The sequence below is a fragment of the Salmo salar genome, chromosome 18 (genome assembly GCF_965601325.2).
Source record: "Salmo salar chromosome 18, fSalSal1, whole genome shotgun sequence".
Lineage (NCBI taxonomy): Eukaryota > Metazoa > Chordata > Actinopteri > Salmoniformes > Salmonidae > Salmo > Salmo salar.
In genome coordinates this window covers 33,379,643-33,404,101 of record NC_138308.1, presented here as the reverse complement: position 1 = coordinate 33,404,101, position 24,459 = coordinate 33,379,643, and the positions used below count along the sequence as shown (strand labels likewise).

The following is a 24,459-nucleotide window of genomic DNA, read 5'->3' as shown; positions in this document are numbered from 1 at the left end:
ACTGTTTTCCTTTTTTTCAACCCAAACGTCGCTAGCCTTGCCAGGCTGCCGAAGCTGTGTGCAAGATCAAGGGACTGGATTGACTACCCATGTCGTTGTCCCGTTTGGTTTTGAAGTCGGCTTAATGCTGTTTTGTTATAGTATTTGGTATTTTAACTATCAGAAGAAGTGATCTATCGTCACAGAATCTGGTGAGTACTGAGTAGATCAACGCGCCAACGAGCTAGCTAGCTCGCTACTAGATGACGGTACCGTTACAGCACAGATCCGATGTGTGAAAATAAAGCCATTGGCTGCTGCTTTACAGCTTGAAAGATTAGCTAGTTAGCTAGCTACGAGTTTAAAGTTATCGTGCTGGCTAGCTAAGTAAGGACGGTTAGCTAGTTACTGCAAAACTAGCAATGAAACGTTAGCTAGCTAACGTTATGTGGTGAGACTGACAGCTACTTTAACTAACTACTGTAGTCAACACATTATCTATATAACTACTGTACGTTGTTGACTCAATATGTTGTTGTCTGTTTCTTCTGAAGAAACCCCAGCTAGTTAGTTAGTTGACAGAATTCCCAGTTAACTAGTTATCTTGCTATGACGTTTTGACGGTAGAAACGGGCTAGGTAGCTAACTACACTAGGGAGACAGATTTTGTGTGGTGATTCATTCTGTCCTTGTTTGCAGTAAGGGATGGTCACAGAATATTTCAACATCTGAGAATGAGCCTGTGAAACTTTAGAGGAAATAGTAGGCCTATGTAAGTTGCTCAATCAACAGGACCTTTATAAACTAAGTGTTGTATGTCTGTGTTACATAGCAATCTAACTACCGAAGCATAACCCTTAATTAGTACGCTCCTAGACCTGGGGATATTAATGTTACTCTCCCCTGAACTGTCATACGTTCCGTCAGTCAAGGTAACTAGTTAACGTTAGCTAACTAGCTATACCACGTTGTTATACCTCTTCTCAGTCAGTATTTCTTCTCAGTAAGTTGTCAAAATGTTATTGCTGTTCAGTTGCGTAACTAACTACCTTGCAAGCTACCTACACAATGTTGAAGTATCCTCATAGACTCACTGTCAAGAGTGTGACTAGGTTGGAAAAAGAGCCAGGTAGACTACAGGTATGATTGTTAAAGACGCTCAGAGAGCATTCACAGACACAGGTAGCTAGTTGTTTTGCTTGGCAAAGATCAATAAACTGAAACTGTCATATTCATGAATGGAGTGTACTGTTTCTCTACAATCATTTAACTTGCAGGAATAGCACTGGCTTCAAAAGACCAGGGAGTGGAGTGTGAATTCCATAGATTATTATAAGGTGAATTATTAATCAGCCAGTGCACATAGCTGCGCTCAGGAAGGAAACGGGTTGGCACCACACTACACAACTGATTAGAAAAGCACATGCATACTAGCTAAGTATACTGTACTGTAACCTAGATGTGTTCTAGTCTGCATCATGATGAGTTATGAGGGAAGAACAATAAGGGTGACTCTCCGGTTGATCTTAAGTAGGCTACATTCCCCAGTTTCCTCATCAGTACAATCTGTAATGTTGTCTTAGATCTAGACTGTATTGTTGTGCGCCATTCTGTCAGTTCAGTTGTGAATTGTGATTGAGTTGCTAAATCTCAGTCATTTGACTGTTTGTTTGTTTGTTCACTTAGTAAATGGGTAGCTGGCCATGCAAACAGTAGCCTAAACCAGCGTGCACACTCTGCTATGCAAAGCAAATACCCTGCTGGACAGCAAATACCCTGCTGGTAGACATAGCTTAGTGGATCTAGGCTTTGTAACTGCACTTGAAGCAGCTCACCACCACAACGTTTTCAAACTATTTCCAACTTAAAGGAACCCATTTGATCACTCAAACTGAAACTTTGCACTCAGTTGAGAAATATAACACATGTTCTAATTAAAGTTGGCTAGGCACAACTATCTCTGGCCCTGTTTCAGATAGCCATGCCATCTCCATTTGAATGCACTTTGCTTTGTGAAGCATGCAGATGCAGGTACTGGTGTTGTCCCATATAAGAGAAATGTGTAACAGGTTTTAACACGCCCTGCTCCCAGCACCTCCACTTTATGACATGGCTATGGAAACTATGGAAACCCAGAGACAGTGTTCTCATTTTCTTGCAGCCTGTCTATGGATGATGCTACTGTTAGACAAGAATATCACTGTCTAACTCTATCCTATAATTTATGTGCCTGTATTAATAAGTAAAGCATTGCCTAGAGGAGGAGTGCTGATCTAGAATCAGGTCCTCCCTGTCCATTCATTATAATCTAAAATGCATAACTGTTCCCAGATCAGCACTCCTACTCTGAGGAGAAGCTTTATGAATACGGTGTTGATATGATTAAAGTAAATTCCCTGCATTTTCACTCAATAATTTACAGCCTTCCTTGCTGTAAGATGGAGAGCTTGTTATATATGGTGACTTGCCTTGGTTCTTTATGAATACATAAGAGTCTCTCTGGTTATCTGCCTGAGAAAACCATGCCAGTCTTGTTGTTTGTCTCCCTCCTTCATCTCTGAGTGAACGAGTGGGGGCAGGGGGATGGAGAGAGAGGAAAATGAGAGAAGGGAAGAGAGAAACGGATAGAGGGCCAGAGAGAGAGGTAGAGACGGAGAGAGAAAGTCAGAGATCAGAGAGACAGAACATGACAGACTTGGTGGGAGAAAGAGAGTGTTAGGGAGAGATCTATACAGTCTGTATTCAAGGCTTCCTTGGCATTAGATATCATAACAACCCTGCTAGCTGTACCCTCTCTGCCCTACTTGGCCTCTTTCCTGTGTGTTTTCTAAACAACCCAGCCCAGGTCTCTTTAGTTCAGTCACATCTAAGCCATCTATCTCCTTCAAATCGCAGCCGGCCATATTGCCTTCCCCTCCAACTCAAGTCTGCTTTCATTGCCAGGAACATGTCACCATTAGGTCTACAAGACTGTCATTTATTCATTCCTCACATGAGTAATTTAAAGGGCTTCTGGGTGATTTTGCTATGCCAATTTCTCTCAGCTCCACTGCACCGAATCTGCCCTCTGGGTCTTCGTCCCACCTGTGTGTGTCAGACTAGTTTCAATTCTCCTCTGTCCCTAAGACTTGGCTTGACTAAGTTTAGAGCAAAACATATTGAATTAATTTAAGGCCTGTAGGAGGGCCTGTAGGAGGGCCTGTAGGAGGGCCTGTAGGAGGGCCTGTAGGAGGGCCTGTAGGAGGGCCTGTAGGAGGGCCTGTAGGAGGGCCTGTAGGAGGGCCTGTAGGGGATGTACTTGGTGTATTTCTAATATTGTCCAGTAGTTGATATAGTATTTCAGGACTATTTTAGCATGTGATTCATAGCTGTTCCTTCCCCCCCATACTCTCTCTGTCCCCCATTCCTCTCTCTCTGTCTCCCCCCACCCTCTCTCTCTGTTTGGCTGAGCTGCCAGCCAATTAGGAAAGACATGTTATTTACATCTGAAGCAGAGTACCCAGCAGGCAGCAGCCCTCATGGGTCTGTTTGGGTTGGGTGTTCGGTGCTTGTTATTGGAAACAGCTGAGCCAAGTACGACTGTTTGTTTGCTGTTGACTAGGTGTGTGCGTGTCTGTGTGATTTTTACTTTGTGTGTGGCTGAGTGCCTGACCGCCCGAGGGTGTGTGTGATGAGAACACATGCTCCACTGTAATTCTCTACTAGTGTGAAGAGAGAAAGACCTGGAGGTTGTTCCTGTATTTGTGGCCAGTGTGATGATAAGTCCTCTTCACATCAGTTCAGGTAACTCACATGGATGCTCTCCTCCTTCCACAGGAGTCATAATGTCCCAGGTGATGTAAGCCCTCTGTCTGCCTCTGAAGCCAAAGATGAGCGAGGTGCAGGCCACGGTGGAGTTCTCTGTTGAGCTCCACAAGTTCTACAATGTGGACCTGTTCCAGAGAGGGTGAGTGAGTCTGTCTCTTCGTCACTGCTCTGCAGACTGACTGTCAGCCCTCTGTGGTGTTACTTCTACACTGTCCTGTTTATCAAGCACACCAAGGCTTTCTGGGGAAATTCCACGGGCCTCGATTTTCAACTTTCTGAATAACTTTACATTTAGTGTTATACTGTTGTTATTGCTTGAAGTTACAGCGACTGAAACGTTCATCCTCACTTAGCCCTCAGTCCCTATTTTGTAAATGAAAGGAAGTTTGATGGTGACGTTTTGATGTCAATATAGATGTCACATGCCCTGTTCTAATCAATATGATTAAGATATGGTGGCAATGCCAGGTATCTTGTGGTGGGCCACTTTTTCTCAGCCGAACCATAATGATGATACCAGGAGGATTATTCAAATCCGTTTCAAGGCAAAGAGGTTGAATTGAGACATGTTGGTCAGTGATAATAACAAGCCTATATCCTCCACGTAGGTTCCTCTCTCTGCACGTGAACATTCTGATCGTGACATTCTTCCATCTCATAATCATGTTAAAATGATGTCCAGCTTTTCAGACACGCTATTGATCATTCATTCAAATGCCCGTTTATATCGATTTGTGCGTGGAAAAGTCCTCATCCCCCACCTTCTAAATCAGTCTGAGTAGAAAACACCCGCCTGGGGTCGTTGAGTTGACTAGCAAGTAAACACTGTCTCACCTCAAGAGGCCTGACTGACTTTATTTAAAGGGACACTATTTGTAGACATTTTGAGCACAGGGACTCTGTCATATCTATGTTAAGCAAGACTACCGCACGCTTCCAGACTACTACTGTTGCTATAGGCTATTAGTCCCGTTTGTAGATGCACTCGTTTGACTAGGAGTTGTTATTTCCATCCACCGCTGATGCATGCCATGTGCAAGCTTCATGCTACCTTTTGAGAGGAATCCAGTCTAGATTTGTCACGATGGTTCCTGTACGTGGTATCAGAAACCTGTCACCCAAGTCATCAGGTCTGAGTAGTTAAACACACAACCATTATGTCTGATGAGTGATCTCTTCATTATGGTCTGGGTTGTGTTCAATAAGACACACACTGGTAAACAAAATGAAAATGAGTGTTTCTTATTGGACAAGTTCAGGTAGTCCCTCCTTGTTTCAATCTGTTTCCTTCCATTTAATACCTAATGAACACAGCCCTGATGGTGGAGCATGGTGTGATAATGGCCTTGGAACCCCGTCTTCACTGGCATACATGTAGTGCAGAGACCAGAAGTAGCAGTCTTCCTCAGCCAAGTAGAAAAACAGGCTTTTTCAGGGTCCAAGGGTTTGTGTATATTAACACAGGACCTGATGACCATTGTCTTGACAAGGACAGGTCACATGACTTGCCATTGTTGTGGTGTTTCATTCCGTGTTAGAATGCAGAGTTCCCTTAGGTTCCCTTATTGCTTCACAATGGCAGTGTAGCTGTGCTGTGACAGCTAGGTAGTGGTTTGTGTTAACAGTGGCTGTGGGTCTAACCTTTACAATAAGATCCTTGGCCTTTCCAGCTTTCACAAAACAATGTGTGGTTTATGGCGTGACATTTTAAGCTCAATGATAAACATGAATTTAGTAGTGATTTGGGCTCTTCTCCGCACATCATTCTACAATGAACTCATTAGAAAGTCTATCTAGCCTCTCCTCTTGTACACATTGATGCCTTTGTAATGTTTACAACCTTAAGGCCAAATGTCCTTCTTGCAGCAACGGTTGGCGTCAGCAAGACAAGACCACTGAGATACTGACATGCCTTCAGATCTTTATCTCCACACTGTACATTGATGTTCATCATGGAGATTGTCCTACTGTAACATTGACTCTTCACGGTCCCTGAGGCCTGAACTACTCTGGAAGCTGACATTCCAGTGTAGCGTGACACTAGTCTGCGCTAAGTGAACAATGTGTCTGTAGCCATCAGAATGCAGCCTGGCTGAGTGTCTGGTTGTAGTGGACTCAGCTGTGGAGCAGAGCAGGAAGCCTGCTGCGGCCTAGATATTCCCCCAACAGAGTTCCCATGACGTCGGCTTCAGAGAGGATGGAAAGCTCTCTTTTTGCTTCCTGCTTCACAGTGGCCTCTATCCACCGTTGTATTGTAGGGATTTTTCTTCCATTGTAATCCTTGGGCAGGCAGCCTAAACTGTTCACCTAAGTCCAAACTGTTTTTTATTTTATGAATTTTCGTGATGGAAAAACAATTACATTGTAAACTTAAATGACTAAAACCAGATATAAAATATGTAGAACAAATAATGGACCTATATACATTGAGTGGACAAAACATTATGAATACCTAGTCTTTCCATGACATAGCTTTCACCTGTTCAGTCTATCATCCCTTATTGATGTCACTTGTTAAATCCACTTCCATCAGTGTAGATGAATGGGAGGAGACAGGTTAAATAAGGATTTTGAAGCTTTGAGACAATTGAGACATGGATTGTGTATGTGTGCCATTCAGAGGATGAATGGACAAGACAAAACATTGAAGTGCCTTTGAATGGGGTATGGTAGTAGGTGCCAGGCACACCGGTTTGAGTGTGTCAAGAATTGCAACGCTGCTGGGTTTTTCACGTTCAACAGTTTCCCGTGTGTATCAAGAATGGTCCACCTCCCAAATGACATCCAGCCAACTTGACACAACTGTGGGAAGCATTGGAGTCAACATGGGCCAGCATCCCTGTGGAACACTTTCCTAACGTTCCTAATGTTCTGTACACTCAGTGAATATTTTAAATAATATCATCTTTAAGAATGAACCATCACCAAAATAAAAGTTTGACATTCAGGGAGAATAAAAAATTCCAAAACCATGAATTTAGCGGTATTAATTTTATAATGTTTGAGAAAAAGAACACAGCATTAGCCATGGCAAAATGCGTAAAATAGCAGGAAACTAGCATTAAAACTGCATCATTTTTTCTCAGTTCCATGGCAGAATATGTAGAATCGCAGAAAATTTGCTTTAAAACTGCAAAATGTTATATCTATAGAGCCAAGAAGGGGGCCTCTAAAATGTTCTTTAAGATGTAGCCACGCTGAGATGTGCTCATTGCCACGCCCAGCACCTAAGCCCCTTTTTGAGCCAGAAAAAAAACGGTATAGTTTCCATAGCAATGTTCCCTCTCATTTTCAGGTCTGCTGAGTGCAAACTTGAAAGTTGTGAAAATTCTGTGCAACTTCCAGCGTGTGTTTACTGTGAACACTGAGGCTGTACCTGCTTTAAGTTACACTTTCGGACAATGATCAGGTAGGCAACTGTGGCTATTTGATCATCATTCAGAGTGGTCTACCAGAGTGGCCTACCATCAAAAACAATGGAGAAAATGCATCCCATAACATTTTAACATGGAAACAGCTGTTATATCATTCAGCCTACAGTAGGAGCCAATGTGTGGTGTTCAATGTAGGCCCACATTCCATGAGACTTTAGACTTGACATTAACCTGTTAATCCACTTGTCCTTCAGACAAGGAGGTGACTGAGAATGTTGTTGTTGGATACAAGAAACCACTTTCCAAAATAAAATGCATTATTATTCCCATACCATTATTACAGAGAATCAGACAAATGATTCTACTGTCTGCCTATTGGCTACTTAGATTATTCAAGCCTGTCTCATAATACAACACTCCCCTTTTTAAGAAAAACAAAGTGCTCTTTACCAGACTGGCTTTTCAAAGATGTCTAGAAATGTAGGAAGCAATCACTCCCCTATTGTTGACTACTAATGATCTATAACTGGACTAATAACTAACTAACTAGTAATCACTCCCCTATTGCTGACTACTAATGCTCTATAACTGGGTTAATAACTAACTAGTAATCACTCCCCTATTGTTGACTACTAATGCTCTATAACTGGGTTAATAACTAACTAGTAATCACTCCCCTATTGTTGACTACTAATGATCTATAACTGGACTAATAACTAACTAACTAGTAATCACTCCCCTATTGCTGACTACTAATGCTCTATAACTGGGTTAATAACTAACTAGTAATCACTCCCCTATTGTTGACTACTAATGATCTATAACTGGACTAATAACTAACTAACTAGTAATCACTCCCCTATTGCTGACTACTAATGCTCTATAACTGGGTTAATAACTAACTAGTAATCACTCCCCTATTGTTGACTACTAATGATCTATAACTGGACTAATAACTAACTAACAGGATATGAACAGAGTGTGAACACGTGGCTACATGCAGCTTTTTCTTTGATCTCAAATCAAACACATCTTGGTGCAGAGTACACTGAGTCCTACATGTCAATACAATAGATTCCTACTCCGATGTGTTCTGCCTACAACAAAATCTCTTGCACAGTTAGTTTTGCATACTATGTCTTGCATAGTTTGTTTTGTTTCGATATGTTACATTGAAAGTGGCTAATATTGCATTGATTCGATCACAATTCCCACAGTAGAGCGAATCGTTGATAGTTTTAACTAAAGGGGAAAACTCTATAAAGTTGAATAATGTTCCATCTCCTGCTTCTCTGCGAGGGCTGATATTTCTTCTGTCCGGCAGTCCCAGGGAGCTACGCACGAGCGCAGCTTAGAGGGAACATTGATCCATAGTGATCTCAACAGCACCTCATATGCAGAGTCCTGTGTCTGCTACGTAGATGTGATATAAGACTAGTCCATATCCTAGTGTATTTTGGTCTGTGTCCTGCTGTCTGCTTTCCTTCCATTGGAAACATATGGCGAGTCAGGAAACAAACATGGGATGTGGTTCAGACGGACACAACAGTGGGATAGGCTGCTCCTTTCTGGTGCTGCTGCAGCATCACACACACACACACACACACACACACACACACATACACATACACATACACATACACATACACATACACACACACACACACACGGCTTCGAGTCAGCCTAGTAGTCAGGTTATACCAGCCACGGCTCCGAGCTAGTCTAGTAGTCAGGTTATACCAGCCACGGCTCCGAGCTAGTCTAGTAGTCAGGTTATACCAGCCACGGCTTCGAGCTAGTCTAGTAGTCAGGTTATACCAGCCACGGCTCCGAGCTAGTCTAGTAGTCAGGTTATACCAGCCACGGCTTCGAGTCAGCCTAGTAGTCAGGTTATACCAGCCACGGCTTCGAGTCAGCCTAGTAGTCAGGTTATACCAGCCACGGCTTCGAGTCAGCCTAGTAGTCAGGTTATACCAGCCACGGCTTTGAGCCAGTCTAGTAGTCAGGTTATACCAGCCACGGCTTCGAGTCAGCCTAGTAGTCAGGTTATACCAGCCACGGCTCCGAGCTAGTCTAGTAGTCAGGTTATACCAGCCACGGCTTCGAGTCAGCCTAGTAGTCAGGTTATACCAGCCACGGCTCCGAGCTAGTCTAGTAGTCAGGTTATACCAGCCACGGCTTCGAGCTAGTCTAGTAGTCAGGTTATACCAGCCACGGCTTCGAGCTAGTCTAGTAGTCAGGTTATACCAGCCATGGCTTCGAGCTAGTCTAGTAGTCAGGTTATACCAGCCAAACATCTCTTCCACATCTGGGAAATGTACATTCAAAAGGAGATCGCATGTTGTAATACTGTCCTGAGCAGAGCACTGACCAGCAGACAGTCTCAGAGTAGGACAGCTGTTCTAGGATCAGGTCCACCCAGGCTGTCATGTGATCTTATTCATTATGATCGTAAAGAGAGAACTGATCCCAGATCAGTACATGTTTGTTTGAATATGGGCCCTGGTCTTTCTTTACTCATCAATACTTTAAATGCGAGTTTAACACACGAGTGAGTGTTAAAGAAAGTGCTCATTATTCATTCATGAAAAGTGAAAGCTCGTTTTACATGCCTTTAGTAAACCTACACAGACTGTTCTCTTCTTACGAGGCTGTCTCTCCCGTTTCCGCTCCTAACTACAGGCCTATAGGTTACTCCAACAGAGCCAGACGCTTACTCTTTCTATACACTGCCTTCAAAGTATTCATACTTCCTGACCTGTTCCACATGTTGTTACAGCCTGGATTCAAAATGGATTAAATAGATGTTTCTCACCCATCTACACACACAACCTCATGACAAAATGTTTTTAGAAATGTTTGCAAATTTATTGAAAATTAAATACAGTAATCTCAGGATGCATGTTTTGGAATATTTTTATTCTGTACAGACATTTTTTTCTCTGTCATTTAGGTTCGTATTGTAGAGTAACTACAATGTTGTTGATTGAGTTTTCTCCTATCACAGCCATTAAACTCTAACCTTTTTAAACTAACCATTGGCCTCATGGTGAAATCCCTGAGCGGTTTCCTTCCTCTCTGGCAACTGAGTTAGGAAGGACGCCTGTATCTTTGTAGTGACAGGGTGTATTGATACACCATCCAAAGTGTAGTTAATAACTTCATGCTCAAAGGGATATTCAATCGCTGCTTTTTTTATTGGTACCAATCTACCAATAGGTGCCCTTTGCGAGGCATTAGAATCTGTGTTTGAAATTCACTACTCGACTAAGGGATCTTACAGATAATTCTGTGTGTGGGGTACAGAGATGAGGTAGTCATTCAAAAATCATATTAAACACTTATTGCACACACAGTGAGTCCAAGCAACTTATTATGTGACTTGTTAAGCACATGTTTACTCCTGAACTTATTTAGGCTTGACTCAACAAAGGGGTTGAATACTTATTGATTTAAGACATTTCAGCTTTTCATCTTTTATTAATCTGTCCAAAAAATCTAAAAACATATTCCACTTTGTAATTATGGGGTATGGTGTGTAGGCCAGTGACCAAAAAAATGACATTTAGTCCATTTGAAATTCAGGCTGTAACATACCAGAATGTGGAAAAAGTCAAGGGGTGTGAATACTTCCTGAAGGCTCTGTAGGCTAGAGATTTTTAATAGGCCAATTGTTCTAATTTCCATTGGGTTAAAGCTACAGTATGTCCCATCAAATGAGTTCTGTGCTTAGAATTCCTACATTTTGTAGAGACCTTGGACTAGAACATGCCGTGTCTACCTGCCTCATCAAGATGTTGGACTGACAGCTGCAAGAGCCTGGGTTCCAGTCCTGGTAGGGCTGACCTCTGAACACTATGTCCTCCCTGTTGTTTTCATTGCTAACTGTTCGTTTGTCTCCCAGGTTCTACCAGATCCGTGCCAGTATGAAAGTGCCACCACGAGTCCCTCACAAAGTAGAGGCCAGTCTACTCCACCCACCAGGTCAGTTAACACACACACTCGTTTTCTCTCTCTCTCGCTCTCTCTCTCGCTCTCTCTCTCGCTAAAATGCTTTAGTTGTGTCTGTTTCAACCATAAAGAAATCGCCTTCTTTTGTATTATTAATCATAATTATTTGTGTGTCTGTTTTCAGGAAATTTGTCTTGCATCTCAAACCACATCACAGCACAGTAGGGGTTAGTTGTTTATTCAGTTGACTTATACTGGTGGGAATTGCTGATTTCTGGGCTCTGGGGTTTTTGTAAAGATGGAGTCAGTATCTGCAGCCTGATGGTAGGAGCTGTACTCCTGGTTGAGTGGGTGTGTCAGGTCAGTGGCAATTCTCACTCCTGCCCTCACTACTCTCTCCAAGAACAGCGCTTCCATGTTCTTCAGATTAACTCCACTTCTTTTGCAGCTGTTTTTATTACAGATGGATAGCTGTTTGTACCAGGCTTGGAAACACAATGTGGTTGTTTTTATTACAGATGGATAGCTGTTTGTACCAGGCTTGGTAACACAATGTGGTTGTTTTTATTACAGATGGATAGCTGTTTGTACCAGGCTTGGTAACACAATGTGGTTGTTTTTATTACAGATGGATAGCTGTTTGTACCAGGCTTGGTAACACAATGTGGTTGTTTTTATTACAGATGGATAGCTGTTTGTACCAGGCTTGGAAACACAATGTGGTTGTTTTTATTACAGATGGATAGCTGTTTGTACCAGGCTTGGTAACACAATGTGGTTGTTTTTATTACAGATGGATAGCTGTTTGTACCAGGCTTGGTAACACAATGTGGTTGTTTTTATTACAGATGGATAGCTGTTTGTACCAGGCTTGGTAACACAATGTGGTTGTTTTTATTACAGAGGGATAGCTGTTTGTACCAGGCTTGGAAACACAATGTGGTTGTTTTTATTACAGATGGATAGCTGTTTGTACCAGGCTTGGTAACACAATGTGGTTGTTTTTATTACAGATGGATAGCTGTTTGTACCAGGCTTGGTAACACAATGTGGTTGTTTTTATTACAGATGGATAGCTTTTTGTACCAGGCTTGGAAACACAATGTGGTTGTTTTTATTACAGATGGATAGCTGTTTGTACCAGGCTTGGTAACACAATGTGGTTGTTTTTATTACAGATGGATAGCTGTTTGTACCAGGCTTGGAAACACAATGTGGTTGTTTTTATTACAGATGGATAGCTGTTTGTACCAGGCTTGGTAACACAATGTGTTTTTTTTTATTACAGATGGATAGCTGTTTGTACCAGGCTTGGTAACACAATGTGGTTGTTTTTATTACAGATGGATAGCTGTTTGTACCAGGCTTGGTAACACAATGTGGTTGTTTTTATTACAGATGGATAGCTGTTTGTACCAGGCTTGGAAACACAATGTGGTTGTTTTTATTACAGATGGATAGCTGTTTGTACCAGGCTTGGAAACACAATGTGGTTGTTTTTATTACAGATGGATAGCTGTTTGTACCAGGCTTGGTAACACAATGTGGTTGTTTTTATTACAGATGGATAGCTGTTTGTACCAGGCTTGGTAACACAATGTGGTTGTTTTTATTACAGATGGATAGCTGTTTGTACCAGGCTTGGTAACACAATGTGGTTGTTTTTATTACAGAGGGATAGCTGTTTGTACCAGGCTTGGTAACACAATGTGGTTGTTTTTATTACAGATGGATAGCTGTTTGTACCAGGCTTGGAAACACAATGTGGTTGTTTTTATTACAGATGGATAGCTGTTTGTACCAGGCTTGGAAACACAATGTGGTTGTTTTTATTACAGATGGATAGCTGTTTGTACCAGGCTTGGTAACACAATGTGGTTGTTTTTATTACAGATGGATAGCTGTTTGTACCAGGCTTGGTAACACAATGTGGTTGTTTTTATTACAGATGGATAGCTGTTTGTACCAGGCTTGGTAACACAATGTGGTTGTTTTTATTACAGAGGGATAGCTGTTTGTACCAGGCTTGGTAACACAATGTGGTTGTTTTTATTACAGATGGATAGCTGTTTGTACCAGGCTTGGTAACACAATGTGGTTGTTTTTATTACAGATGGATAGCTGTTTGTACCAGGCTTGGTAACACAATGTGGTTGTTTTTATTACAGATGGATAGCTGTTTGTACCAGGCTTGGTAACACAATGTGGTTGTTTTTATTACAGATGGATAGCTGTTTGTACCAGGCTTGGTAACACAATGTGGTTGTTTTTATTACAGAGGGATAGCTGTTTGTACCAGGCTTGGTAACACAATGTGGTTGTTTTTATTACAGATGGATAGCTGTTTGTACCAGGCTTGGTAACACAATGTGGTTGTTTTTATTACAGATGGATAGCTGTTTGTACCAGGCTTGGAAACACAATGTGGTTGTTTTTATTACAGAGGGATAGCTGTTTGTACCAGGCTTGGTAACACAATGTGGTTGTTTTTATTACAGAGGGATAGCTGTTTGTACCAGGCTTGGTAACACAATGTGGTTGTTTTTATTACAGATGGATAGCTGTTTGTACCAGGCTTGGTAACACAATGTGGTTGTTTTTATTACAGATGGATAGCTGTTTGTACCAGGCTTGGTAACACAATGTGGTTGTTTTTATTACAGATGGATAGCTGTTTGTACCAGGCTTGGAAACACAATGTGGTTGTTTTTTATTTTGTTCACCTGATATTTCTTTAATCTCCTCATGAAATACAGTCCTTGTTGTCCCTTGTTTATCTGTTGTGTTTGAGTCCAGGAGAGTTTTGAGTCAATTATAGTTCCAAGATATTTGTATTGCTCAACTGATTCTATTTTAAGTCGATGTGGATGGGCCCGGTATCATCTTTTATATTTCTGAGGTTTGTCATTTCCTTTGTTTTCCCTCATTTTAAGAATGTGTTTTCCTTATTTCTGTCCTGTAGTCGTCCCGGACACCTCTATTAAACCAACGCTTGCTGTATCATCTGCATACTTTACTGTTGCACCGTCTGGTGTTATTTGGGTGCAAACGTTAGTGTAGAGGGTGAACTGAACCAGCAAAAGGACACTGCTCTGGGATACCCTTCTATTGGTGGTTAGTGGGTTCTGATGTATTCACACTGAACCTCACTCTTCTGACCCGACTGGTGAGAGCACCTGATCCAGTTGATGAGACGTGTGTTGATGTCCATGGTTGCACGTTTCTTCACCAGAATATCAGGATGTAATGTGTCCAGATAAAGAAATCTACAAAAAGTATTGTGGCATATGAACATGGTTTATCCAGATCATGTAGATTTTATGAAGGAGGAAGGCCAGTGTATCTTCAGTTCCACGGCCTGGTTTATATGCCAGCTGGAACGAGTCCAGAGGCTCTCTGTGTGCAGGAGAAGGTGTCCCAGGACAATGGGGTCCAAACATTAGATTATCACAGAGGTCAAGCAGATGGGATGACCAGCAGATGTGAATGGGCACAATAGTTTCAGCCAGATTTGGGCGGTTCTGCTGCTGTCCAATGACATTTGAAAAAGTATTCTGTACATGTTACACAGCCATTTACACTCCCTGATAACATCCCACTTAGACCATCACAGCCTTTTGCTTTCTGAGGTTTGAGTTTGGAGAAGACCTGAAAGACAACCTTTTCAGAGATGATTCTGGGACTGTCATTCGGGAGGGGTAAGTCAGTATTACCTGCATCACTGCATCACTTAACTTAACCTGCATCACTTAACTTCCTGCCTAGCAATAAAGATATAATATTTTAGAGGGAAGGAGGAGACTTCACCCAAATTGGGGTGTATATACTTGTGCTGGTGGGAACATGTCTTTGTCTGTTTGCTGTCTGACCCTTTGGGTGAATAATCTTGGTTTGAACTTTAAAAATCATCCATGAGTTTTTACTCGGTTCATTTAGAACCTAACACTCAGTACTTTGTTGAAGTACCTTTGGCAGCGATTACAGCCTCAAGTCTTCTTGGGTATGACGCTATAAGCTCAGCACACCTGTATTTGGGGAGTTTCTCCCATTCTTCTCTGAAGATTCTCTCATGGTCTATCAGGTTGGATGGGGAGCGTCGCTGCACAGCTATTTTCAGGTCTCTCCAGAGAAGAGGTCGACCGATTAATCGGAATGGCCGGTTTAATTAGGGCCGATTTCAAGTTTTCATAACACTCGGAAATCGGTATTTTTGGACGCCGATTTGTCGAATTTTTTATTAATGTTTTTTATATATATATTTTACATCTTTATTTAACTAGGCAAGTCAGTTAAGAACGCATTCTTATTTTCAATGACGGCCTAGGAACGGTGGGTTAACTGCCTTGTTCAGGGGCAGAACGACAGATTTTTACCTTGTCAGCTCGGGGATTCAATCTTGCAACCTTATGGTTAACTAATCCAATGCTCTAACCACCTGCTTTACATTGCACTCCACGAGGAGCCTGCCTGTTACGCGAATGCAGTAAGAAGCCAAGGTAAGTTGCTAGCTAGCATTAAACTTATCTTATAAAAAACAATCAATCAATCATAATCACTAGTTAACTACACATGGTTGATGATATTACTAGTTTATCTAGCCTGTCCTGCGTTGCATATAATCGCTTAGGTACACGTTGCTCCAACCATAAACATCAATGCCTTTCTTAAAATAAATACACAAGTATATATTTTTAAACCTGCATATTTAGTTAATATTGCCTGCTAACATGAATTTCTTTTAACTAGGGAAAATGTGTCACTTCTCTTGCAACAGAGTCAGGGTATATGCAGCAGTTTGGGCCGCCTGGCTCGTTGCGAACTGTGTGAAGACTATTTCTTCCTAACAAAGACAGCCAACTTCGCCAAACGGGGGATGATTTAACAAAAGCGCATTTGCGAAAAAAGCACAATCGTTGCATGACTGTACCTAACCATAAACATCAATGCCTTTCTTAATCAATGCACAAAGTATATATTTTTAAACCTGCATATTTAGCTAAAATAAATCCAGGTTAGCAGGCAATATTAACCAGGTGAAATTGTGTCACTTGCGTTCATTGCACGCAGAGTTAGGGTATATGCAACAGTTTGGGCCGCCTGGCTCGTTGCGAACTAATTTGCCAGAATTGTACGTAATTATGACATAACATTGAAGTTTGTGCAATGTAACAGGAATATTTAGACTTAGGGATGCCACCGTTAGATAAAATACGGAACGGTTCCGTATTTCACTGAAAGAATAAACGTTTTGTTTTCGAGATGATAGTTACCGGATTCGACCATATTAATGACCTAAGGCTCGTATTTCTGTGTGTTTATTATATTATAATTAAGTCTATGATTTGATAGAGCAGTCTGGCTGAGCGGTGGTAGGCACCAGCAGGCTCGTAAGCATTCATTCAAACAGCACTTTTGTGCGTTTTGCCAGCAGCTCTTCGCTGTGCTTCAAGCATTGCGCTGTTTATGACTTCAAGCCTGTCAACTCCCAAGATTAGGCTGGTGTAACCGATGTGAAATGGCTAGCTAGTTAGCGGGTGCGCGCTAATAGCGTTTCAAACGTCACTCGCTCTGAGACTTGGAGTAGTTGTTCCCCTTGCTCTACATGGGTAACGCTGCTTCGAGGGTGGCTGTTGTCGATGTGTTCCTGGTTCGAGCCCAGGTTGGAGCGAGGAGAGGGACGGAAGCTATACTGTTACACTGGCAATACTAAAGTGCCTATAAGAACATCCTATAGTCAAAGGTATATGAAATACAAATCGTATAGAGAGAAATAGTCCTATAATTCCTATAATAACTACAACCTAAAACTTCTTACCTGGGAATATTGAAGACTCATGTTAAAAGGAACCACCAGCTTTCATATGTTCTCATGTTCTGAGCAAGGAACTTAAACGTTAGCTTTCTTACATGGCACATATTGCACTTTTACTTTCTTCTCCAACACTTTGTTTTTGCATTATTTAAACCAAATTGAACATGTTTCATTATTTATTTGAGGCTAAATTGATTTTATTGATGTATTATATTAAGTTAGTGTTCATTCAGTATTATTGTAATTGTCATTATTACAAATAAAAATAAAAAAATTGTTCGATGAATCGGTATCGGCTTTTTTTGTTCCTCCAATAATCGGTATCGGCGTTGAAGAATCTTAATCGGTCGACCTCTACTCCAGAGATGTTCGATCGGGTTCAAGTCCGGGCTCCGGCTGGGCCACTCAAGGACATTCAGAGACTTGTCCCGAAGCCACTCCTGCGTTGTCTTGGCTGTGTGCTTAGGGTCGTTGTCCTGTTGGAAGGTGAACCTTCGCCCCAGTCTGAAGTCCTGAGCACTCTGGAACATGTTTTCATCAATGATCTCTGTACTTTGCTCCGTTCATCTTTCCCTCGATCCTGACTAGTCTCTCAGTCCCTGCTGCTGAAAAACATCCCCACAGCATGATGCTGCCACCACCATACTTCACTGTAGGGATGGTGCCAGGTTTCCTCCAGACTTGATGCTTGGCATTCAGGTCAGAGGAACTCTGGAGCTCTGTCAGAGTTACCATCGTGTTCTTGGTCACTTCCCTGACCAAAGCCCTTCTCCCCTGATTGCTGCAGACATTGTTTGATACCCTTTCCCAGATCTGTGCCTCGACACAATCCTGTCTCGGAGCTGTACGGACAATTCCTTCGATCTCATGGCTTGGTTTTTCCTCTGACATGCAATGTCAACTGTGACCCCTTTAAATAGACAGCTGTGTGGCTTTCCAAATCATGTCCAATCAATTGAATTTACAACAGGTGGACTGCAATCAAGTTGTAGAAACATCCTCAAGGATGATCAATGGAAACAGGATGCACCTGAGCTCAATATCGAGTCTCATAGCAAAGGGTCTGAATACTTATGTAAATAAGGTATTTCAGTTTTTTTTTTGGGGGGGGGTGTTGCAAACATTTCTAAAAACCTGTTTTCGCTTTGTCATTATGGGGTATTGTGTGTAGATTATTTTTTTTAAATCAATTTTAGAATAAGGCTGTAATGTAACAACATGTAGAAAATGTCAAGGGTGTCTGAATACTTTCAGAACACACTGTATGTAGTCAGCGATGGTCCCATTCAGAACACACTATGTAGTCAGCGACGGTCCCATTCAGAACACACTATGTAGTCAGCGATGGTCCCATTCAGAACACACTATGTAGTCAGTGATGGTCCCATTCAGAACACACTGTATGTAGTCAGCGATGGTCCCATTCAGAACACACTATGTAGTCAGCGATGGTCCCATTCAGAACACACTATGTAGTCAGTGATGGTCCCATTCAGAACACACTATGTAGTCAGCGATGGTCCCATTCAGAACACACTATGTAGTCAGTGATGGTCCCATTCAGAACACACTGTATGTAGTCAGCGATGGTCCCATTCAGAACACACTATGTAGTCAGCGATGGTCCCATTCAGAACACACTATGTAGTCAGTGATGGTCCCATTCAGAACACACTATGTAGTCAGCGATGGTCCCATTCAGAACACACTGTATGTAGTCAGCGATGGTCCCATTCAGAACACACTATGTAGTCAGCGACGGTCACATTCAGAACACACTATGTAGTCAGCGACGGTCACATTCAGAACACACTGTATGTAGTCAGCGACGGTCCCATTCAGAACACACTATGTAGTCAGCGACGGTCACATTCAGAACACACTGTATGTAGTCAGTAATGGTCTTATTCAGAACACACTGTATGTAGTCAGCGACGGTCCCATTCAGAACACACTGTATGTAGTCAGCGACGGTCCCATTCAGAACACACTGTATGTAGTCAGCGACGGTCCCATTCAGAACACACTGTATGTAGTCAGCGATGGTCCCATTCAGAACACACTGTATGTAGTCAGCGATGGTCCCATTCAGAACACACTGTATGTAGTCAGCGACGGTCCCATTCAGAACACACTGTATGTAGTCAGCGATGGTCCCATTCAGAACACACTGTATGTAGTCAGCGATGGTCCCATTCAGAACACACTGTATGTAGTCAGCGATGGTCCCATTCAGAACACACTGTATGTAGTCAGCGATGGTCCCATTCAGTTCCTCAATGTTTTTGTTTGTCACATAATTCCTCCCAAATGGTACAGTCAAAGCAGCCTTTTAACATGTCCATATTTATTTCAGACCAATCCTTCACATACTTTATCCAAGGTTTTTCAGATGTAATGTTCTGTTTGTAGCGATGTGAGAGGAAGATGGAATTATGATCCGAGTCCAAGTGGTGCCATATGCTTTATAACCATTCGTTATGCTTCATTAACAGAGATGTAGTGTTTTTGGATTGCGAGTGTAGCAGGTTACATATTGTTCATCATTTGGGAGGCTTTTGTTTAAGTTCTTGGTTCTCCTTCAACATATTTTACTATGAAGGGAATGATTAGGCTGGACATTAAGGAACTGGGTCCTTGATACTATTTTCTAGTGTACGTGACCACCTATAAAAGCTAGGCTGTGTGGTTGATTCATTTGTCAGAGAGGTTATCTCAAAGGGCACCAAGCTGACAGATGGTAAATATGATATGAAGTTCTCTAACATTTACATTACATTTACATTTAAGTCATTTATCCAGAGCGACTTACAAATTGGTGGATTCACCTTATGATATCCAGTGGAACAACCACTTTACAATAGTGCATCTAAATCTTTTAAGGGGGGGGGGGGGTTAGAAGGATTACTTTATCCTATCCCAGGTATTCCTTAAAGAGGTGGGGTTTCAGGTGTCTCCGGAAGGTGGTGATTGACTCCACTGTCCTGGCGTCGTGAGGGAGCTTGTTCCACCATTGGGGTGCCGGAGCAGCGAACAGTTTTGACTGGGCTGAGCGGGAACTGTGCTTCCTCAGAGGTAGGGAGGCGAGCAGGCCAGAGGTGGATGAACGCAGTGCCCTTGTTTGGGTGTAGGGCCTGATCAGAGCCTGAAGGTACGGAGGTGCCGTTCCCCTCACAGCTCCGTAGGCAAGCACCATGGTCTTGTAGCGGATGCGAGCTTCAACAGGAAGCCAGTGGAGAGAGCGGAGGAGCGGGGTGACATGAGAGAACTTGAGAAGGTTGAACACCAGACGGGCTGCGGCGTTCTGGATGAGTTGTAGGGGTTTAATGGCACAGGCAGGGAGCCCAGCCAACAGCGAGTTGCAGTAATCCAGACGGGAGATGACAAGTGCCTGGATTAGGACCTGCGCTGCTTCCTGTGTGAGGCAGGGTCGTACTCTGCGAATGTTGTAGAGCATGAACCTACAGGATCGGGTCACCGCCTTGATCTAAATCGTCTGATCTGATTTTGTGCGTTCCAGAATGGTGAAGCTGTCTATTTTAATGTGAAAGATGCTATTCACCTACAGTTCCAATGTGTTAGTTGAATATCCATTGGAACTGACAGTGATACTCTTGGTTGAAAGACATTGAGGGAAGCCCTTCAGATGAATGTGGATTTGGTCTACTCCTCCTTTTGGGTTTTGTTGTTGCTTTGGAGCTGGCAGAGTGGCAGGACTGGTTGATCTCACAAAACCAGCCATGTTCCCAGCTCTTTTCTGAGTCCTGGCAGCCTGGAGCAGTCACAGCTCATCCCTGCCCTGGTCGGCACTGAGAGGAATGCCTTCGCTTCCTCCACTCCAGCCTCACAATACGCTGCATTCTGTCCCCCAACAACCAATCCTCCTGTCACAATGAGGATTATCAGGGGACAAATGAGGATGAGATTGCAGGATGCTCCAGTGTTTTCTGCTCTGAGCCTGATATGATTGCAGGATGCTCCAGTGTTTTCTGCTCTGAGCCTGATATGATTGCAGGATGCTCCAGTGTTTTCTGCTCTGAGCCTGATATGATTGCAGGATGCTCCAGTGTTTTCTGCTCTGAGCCTGATATGATTGCAGGATGCTCGGCGCCGAGCCTGTTGTTGCGGTGCTCCGTGCGCCGAGCCTGGGCGGTGCCCAGTGCGCCGAGTCGATTGGCAGGATGCTCCAGTGTTTTCTGCTCTGAGTCTGATAGGAGTCAGTGAGAGGCTGAGGGCTTTAGCTGAATGTGATTGGTTCTTCCTCCTCACCTCAACCCTGGCGTTTCTAAGTGGCCTATTAATAGGAGGCCTTGTCTCTGGTCTCTTGCCAGCCAGGTCTCTCTGACATTGGTAGTACACCCAATTGACTAGACTTGGTGTTATACTTTAACTGGTGAAAAAGGCAAATTCCCCAAAATTGGGTTGTTTCATTTTCATGTTCATTTTCAGCAGAAAGCTGTTCCATTAGCTTGTGTTCTATTTTCCTCCTGCAGTATGGTGTTTTCCATCCTGGGTTGGTGGAGTCCTGTTCTTCACTGGTCTTTCCCTCCACGGCTGATCTCATAGTTGCAGGTTCTATAGTGCCGTTAGTTCCTCCACGGCTGATCTCATAGTTGCAGGTTCTATAGTGCCGTTAGTTCCTGCACGGCTGATCTCATAGTTGCAGGTTCTATAGTGCCGTTAGTTCCTGCACGGCTGATCTCATAGTTGCAGGTTCTATAGTGCCGTTAGTTCCTGCACGGCTGATCTCATAGTTGCAGGTTCTATAGTGCCGTTAGTTCCTCCACGGCTGATCTCATAGTTGCAGGTTCTATAGTGCCGTTAGTTCCTGCACGGCTGATCTCATAGTTGCAGGTTCTATAGTGCCGTTAGTTCCTGCACGGCTGATCTCATAGTTGCAGGTTCTATAGTGCCGTTAGTTCCTGCACGGCTGATCTCATAGTTGCAGGTTCTATAGTGCCGTTAGTTCCTCCACGGCTGATCTCATAGTTGCAGGTTCTATAGTGCCGTTAGTTCCTGCACGGCTGATCTCATAGTTGCAGGTTCTATAGTGCCGTAAGTTCCTCCACGGCTGATCTCATAGTTGCAGGTTCTATAGTGCCGTAAGTTCCTCCACGGCTGATCTCATAGTTGCAGGTTCTATAGTGCCGTAAGTTCCTCCACGGCTGATCTCATAGTTGCAGGTTCTGTAGTGCTGTTAATCACCTAGAAAGGATAGGACATGGTTAGTCAGGCTTGTAAGCCATCAGCCATGTGTGAAAACAACCAACAGACTGACTGCGTCTGTTTGCTGTGTCTATGCTGCCAGGACATGCCTCAGACTGCTGCCAGGTCACAGCTGACATCCTGGATGTCTGCTAGAGGGAACATGTACTGTAAGCTGTTCATAGGAAGATAACTGGCCAACTTCTCACCGGTACCTAGTAGTGCGTATTGATGTACGTTTTCTGCATTCAAACAAATATCTTCTCATTACAGGTTCTGATCTGGCCTTCCCTGCAGCTGTGGTCGATGACGTCATCTGCAGCAAGACCTTCCAGATCCTCTATAAGAACGAGGAGGTTGTTGTCAATGATGTGCTGGTGTTCAAAATCATGATGCTGCTGGATGAGAAGAAGGTAAGGAAGCTAGACTGTAGGCTGAGACGAGGAAGCTAGACTGTAGGCTGAGACGAGGAAGCTAGACTGTAGGCTGAGACGAGGAAGCTAGACTGTAGGCTGAGACGAGGAAGCTAGACTGTAGGCTGAGACGAGGAAGCTAGACTGTAGGCTGAGACGAGGAAGCTAGACTGTAGGCTGAGACGAGGAAGCTAGACTGTAGGCTGAGACGAGGAAGCTAGACTGTAGGCTGAGACGAGGGAGCTAGACTCTAGGCTGAGACGAGGGAGCTAGACTCTAGGCTGAGACGAGGGAGCTAGACTCTAGGCTGAGACGAGGGAGCTAGACTCTAGGCTGAGACGAGGGAGCTAGACTCTAGGCTGAGACGAGGGAGCTAGACTGTAGGCTGAGACGAGGGAGCTAGACTGTAGGCTGAGACGAGGAAGCTAGACTGTAGGCTAAGACCTTGACCAATGACCAAGTTGTCGTTGTGCTGGTTAGAATCAGTTCTGCTATAGAGGACAATATGCTCACTTTCACTGAGGCTCTGGCTAGCCTGTGTTCAAATGTCCACAGTAGCATACTACTTACAATGCCCAATACATTGCTTCATACTGAGTGTGTTTGAGCTACACTGCAGTGATCCATATGATTGGCCAATTAGATGCAGGCTATTTAGCTATAATGTAGACAATTTAGCCTAATATCTCACATGGATATTGTTCACAATAGCATGTTATAAAATAAATACGTGGTGTGATGGTATGGATATAGGAAGAGAGACGCGGTGTGATGGTATGGATATAGGAAGAGAGACGCGGTGTGATGGTATGGATATAGGAAGAGAGACGCGGTGTGATGGTATGGATATAGGAAGAGAGACGCGGTGTGATGGTATGGATATAGGAAGAGAGACGCGGTGTGATGGTATGGATATAGGAAGAGAGACGCGGTGTGATGGTATGGATATAGGAAGAGAGACGCGGTGTGATGGTATGGATATAGGAAGAGAGACGCGGTGTGATGGTATGGATATAGGAAGAGAGACGCGGTGTGATGGTATGGATATAGGAAGAGAGACGCGGTGTGATGGTATGGATATAGGAAGAGAGACGCGGTGTGATGGTATGGATATAGGAAGAGAGACGCGGTGTGATGGTATGGATATAGGAAGAGAGACGCGGTGTGATGGTATGGATATAGGAAGAGACTCTTGATATGGTTTTTCCTCTCTGAAGCGTTTCCTCTGATTTCTATCCATTCATACTAATGTACTACTAAGAATGCATGCCCAGTACTGCACATTGCTTCATACTACATAGTACGTACTACTAAGAATGCATGCCCAGTACTGCACATTGCTTCATACTACATAGTACGCTAGTGAATGGTGCTCTTGGGTTGTTGTCATGGTGGAAATCAGTTCCTCTGTCGATGGGAAATAGGCTCACTTTCACTATCACTCACTCAGTTTTTTCCCCCTCTGAAATGATTGTTTCCCCTGTCTGTTTCTATCCCTCTTCAGGTAGAAGAATCCCTCAATGACATGGACTTCCAGCTCTCTCTGGAGTTATACTTCACAGATGGAGACTTCTCGTACGTTTCATGATGGCCGAACACTGTGCTTCTCATGCTGTTACCAAACCTGTGTTCAAACACCATTTGAAATCTTAGATACTGTACTTTTAGTGTTTTCTTTAGCCTGCCCAGAAAGACGGATGGATGGGGGTTGCAGGTTTGCAACTAATACACCAGGCAAGCTCAGTCAAGCCCAGATTAAGTTTTTTTTTAATTCTTCAAGTAGTATTTTAACCCAGATCTGGCTATTTTTAGATAAAGATTGTGTTTTTGAACCTCTGCTATGGTGTCCTTAATAAACCCTGTCTGCCAGCACGTTTTAGACATGTCTGATGGTGTCTGTATATACCAAGGGAGTGTG

At 43.1% G+C, this 24,459-nt stretch overlaps 1 protein-coding gene across 1 annotated transcript; it reads left to right on the top strand.

Moving 5' to 3' along the window:
• f135a (FAM135A) lies at positions 1–24,409 on the top strand. Its single transcript, NM_001141653.1, is given in 5 exon segments — positions 1–191; positions 3,796–3,925; positions 11,065–11,144; positions 22,402–22,541; positions 24,046–24,409. Coding segments are annotated over 4 exon segments (381 nt in total). The 5' UTR covers positions 1–191; positions 3,796–3,848; the 3' UTR covers positions 24,130–24,409.
• Positions 24,410–24,459: the final 50 nt, after the last annotated feature.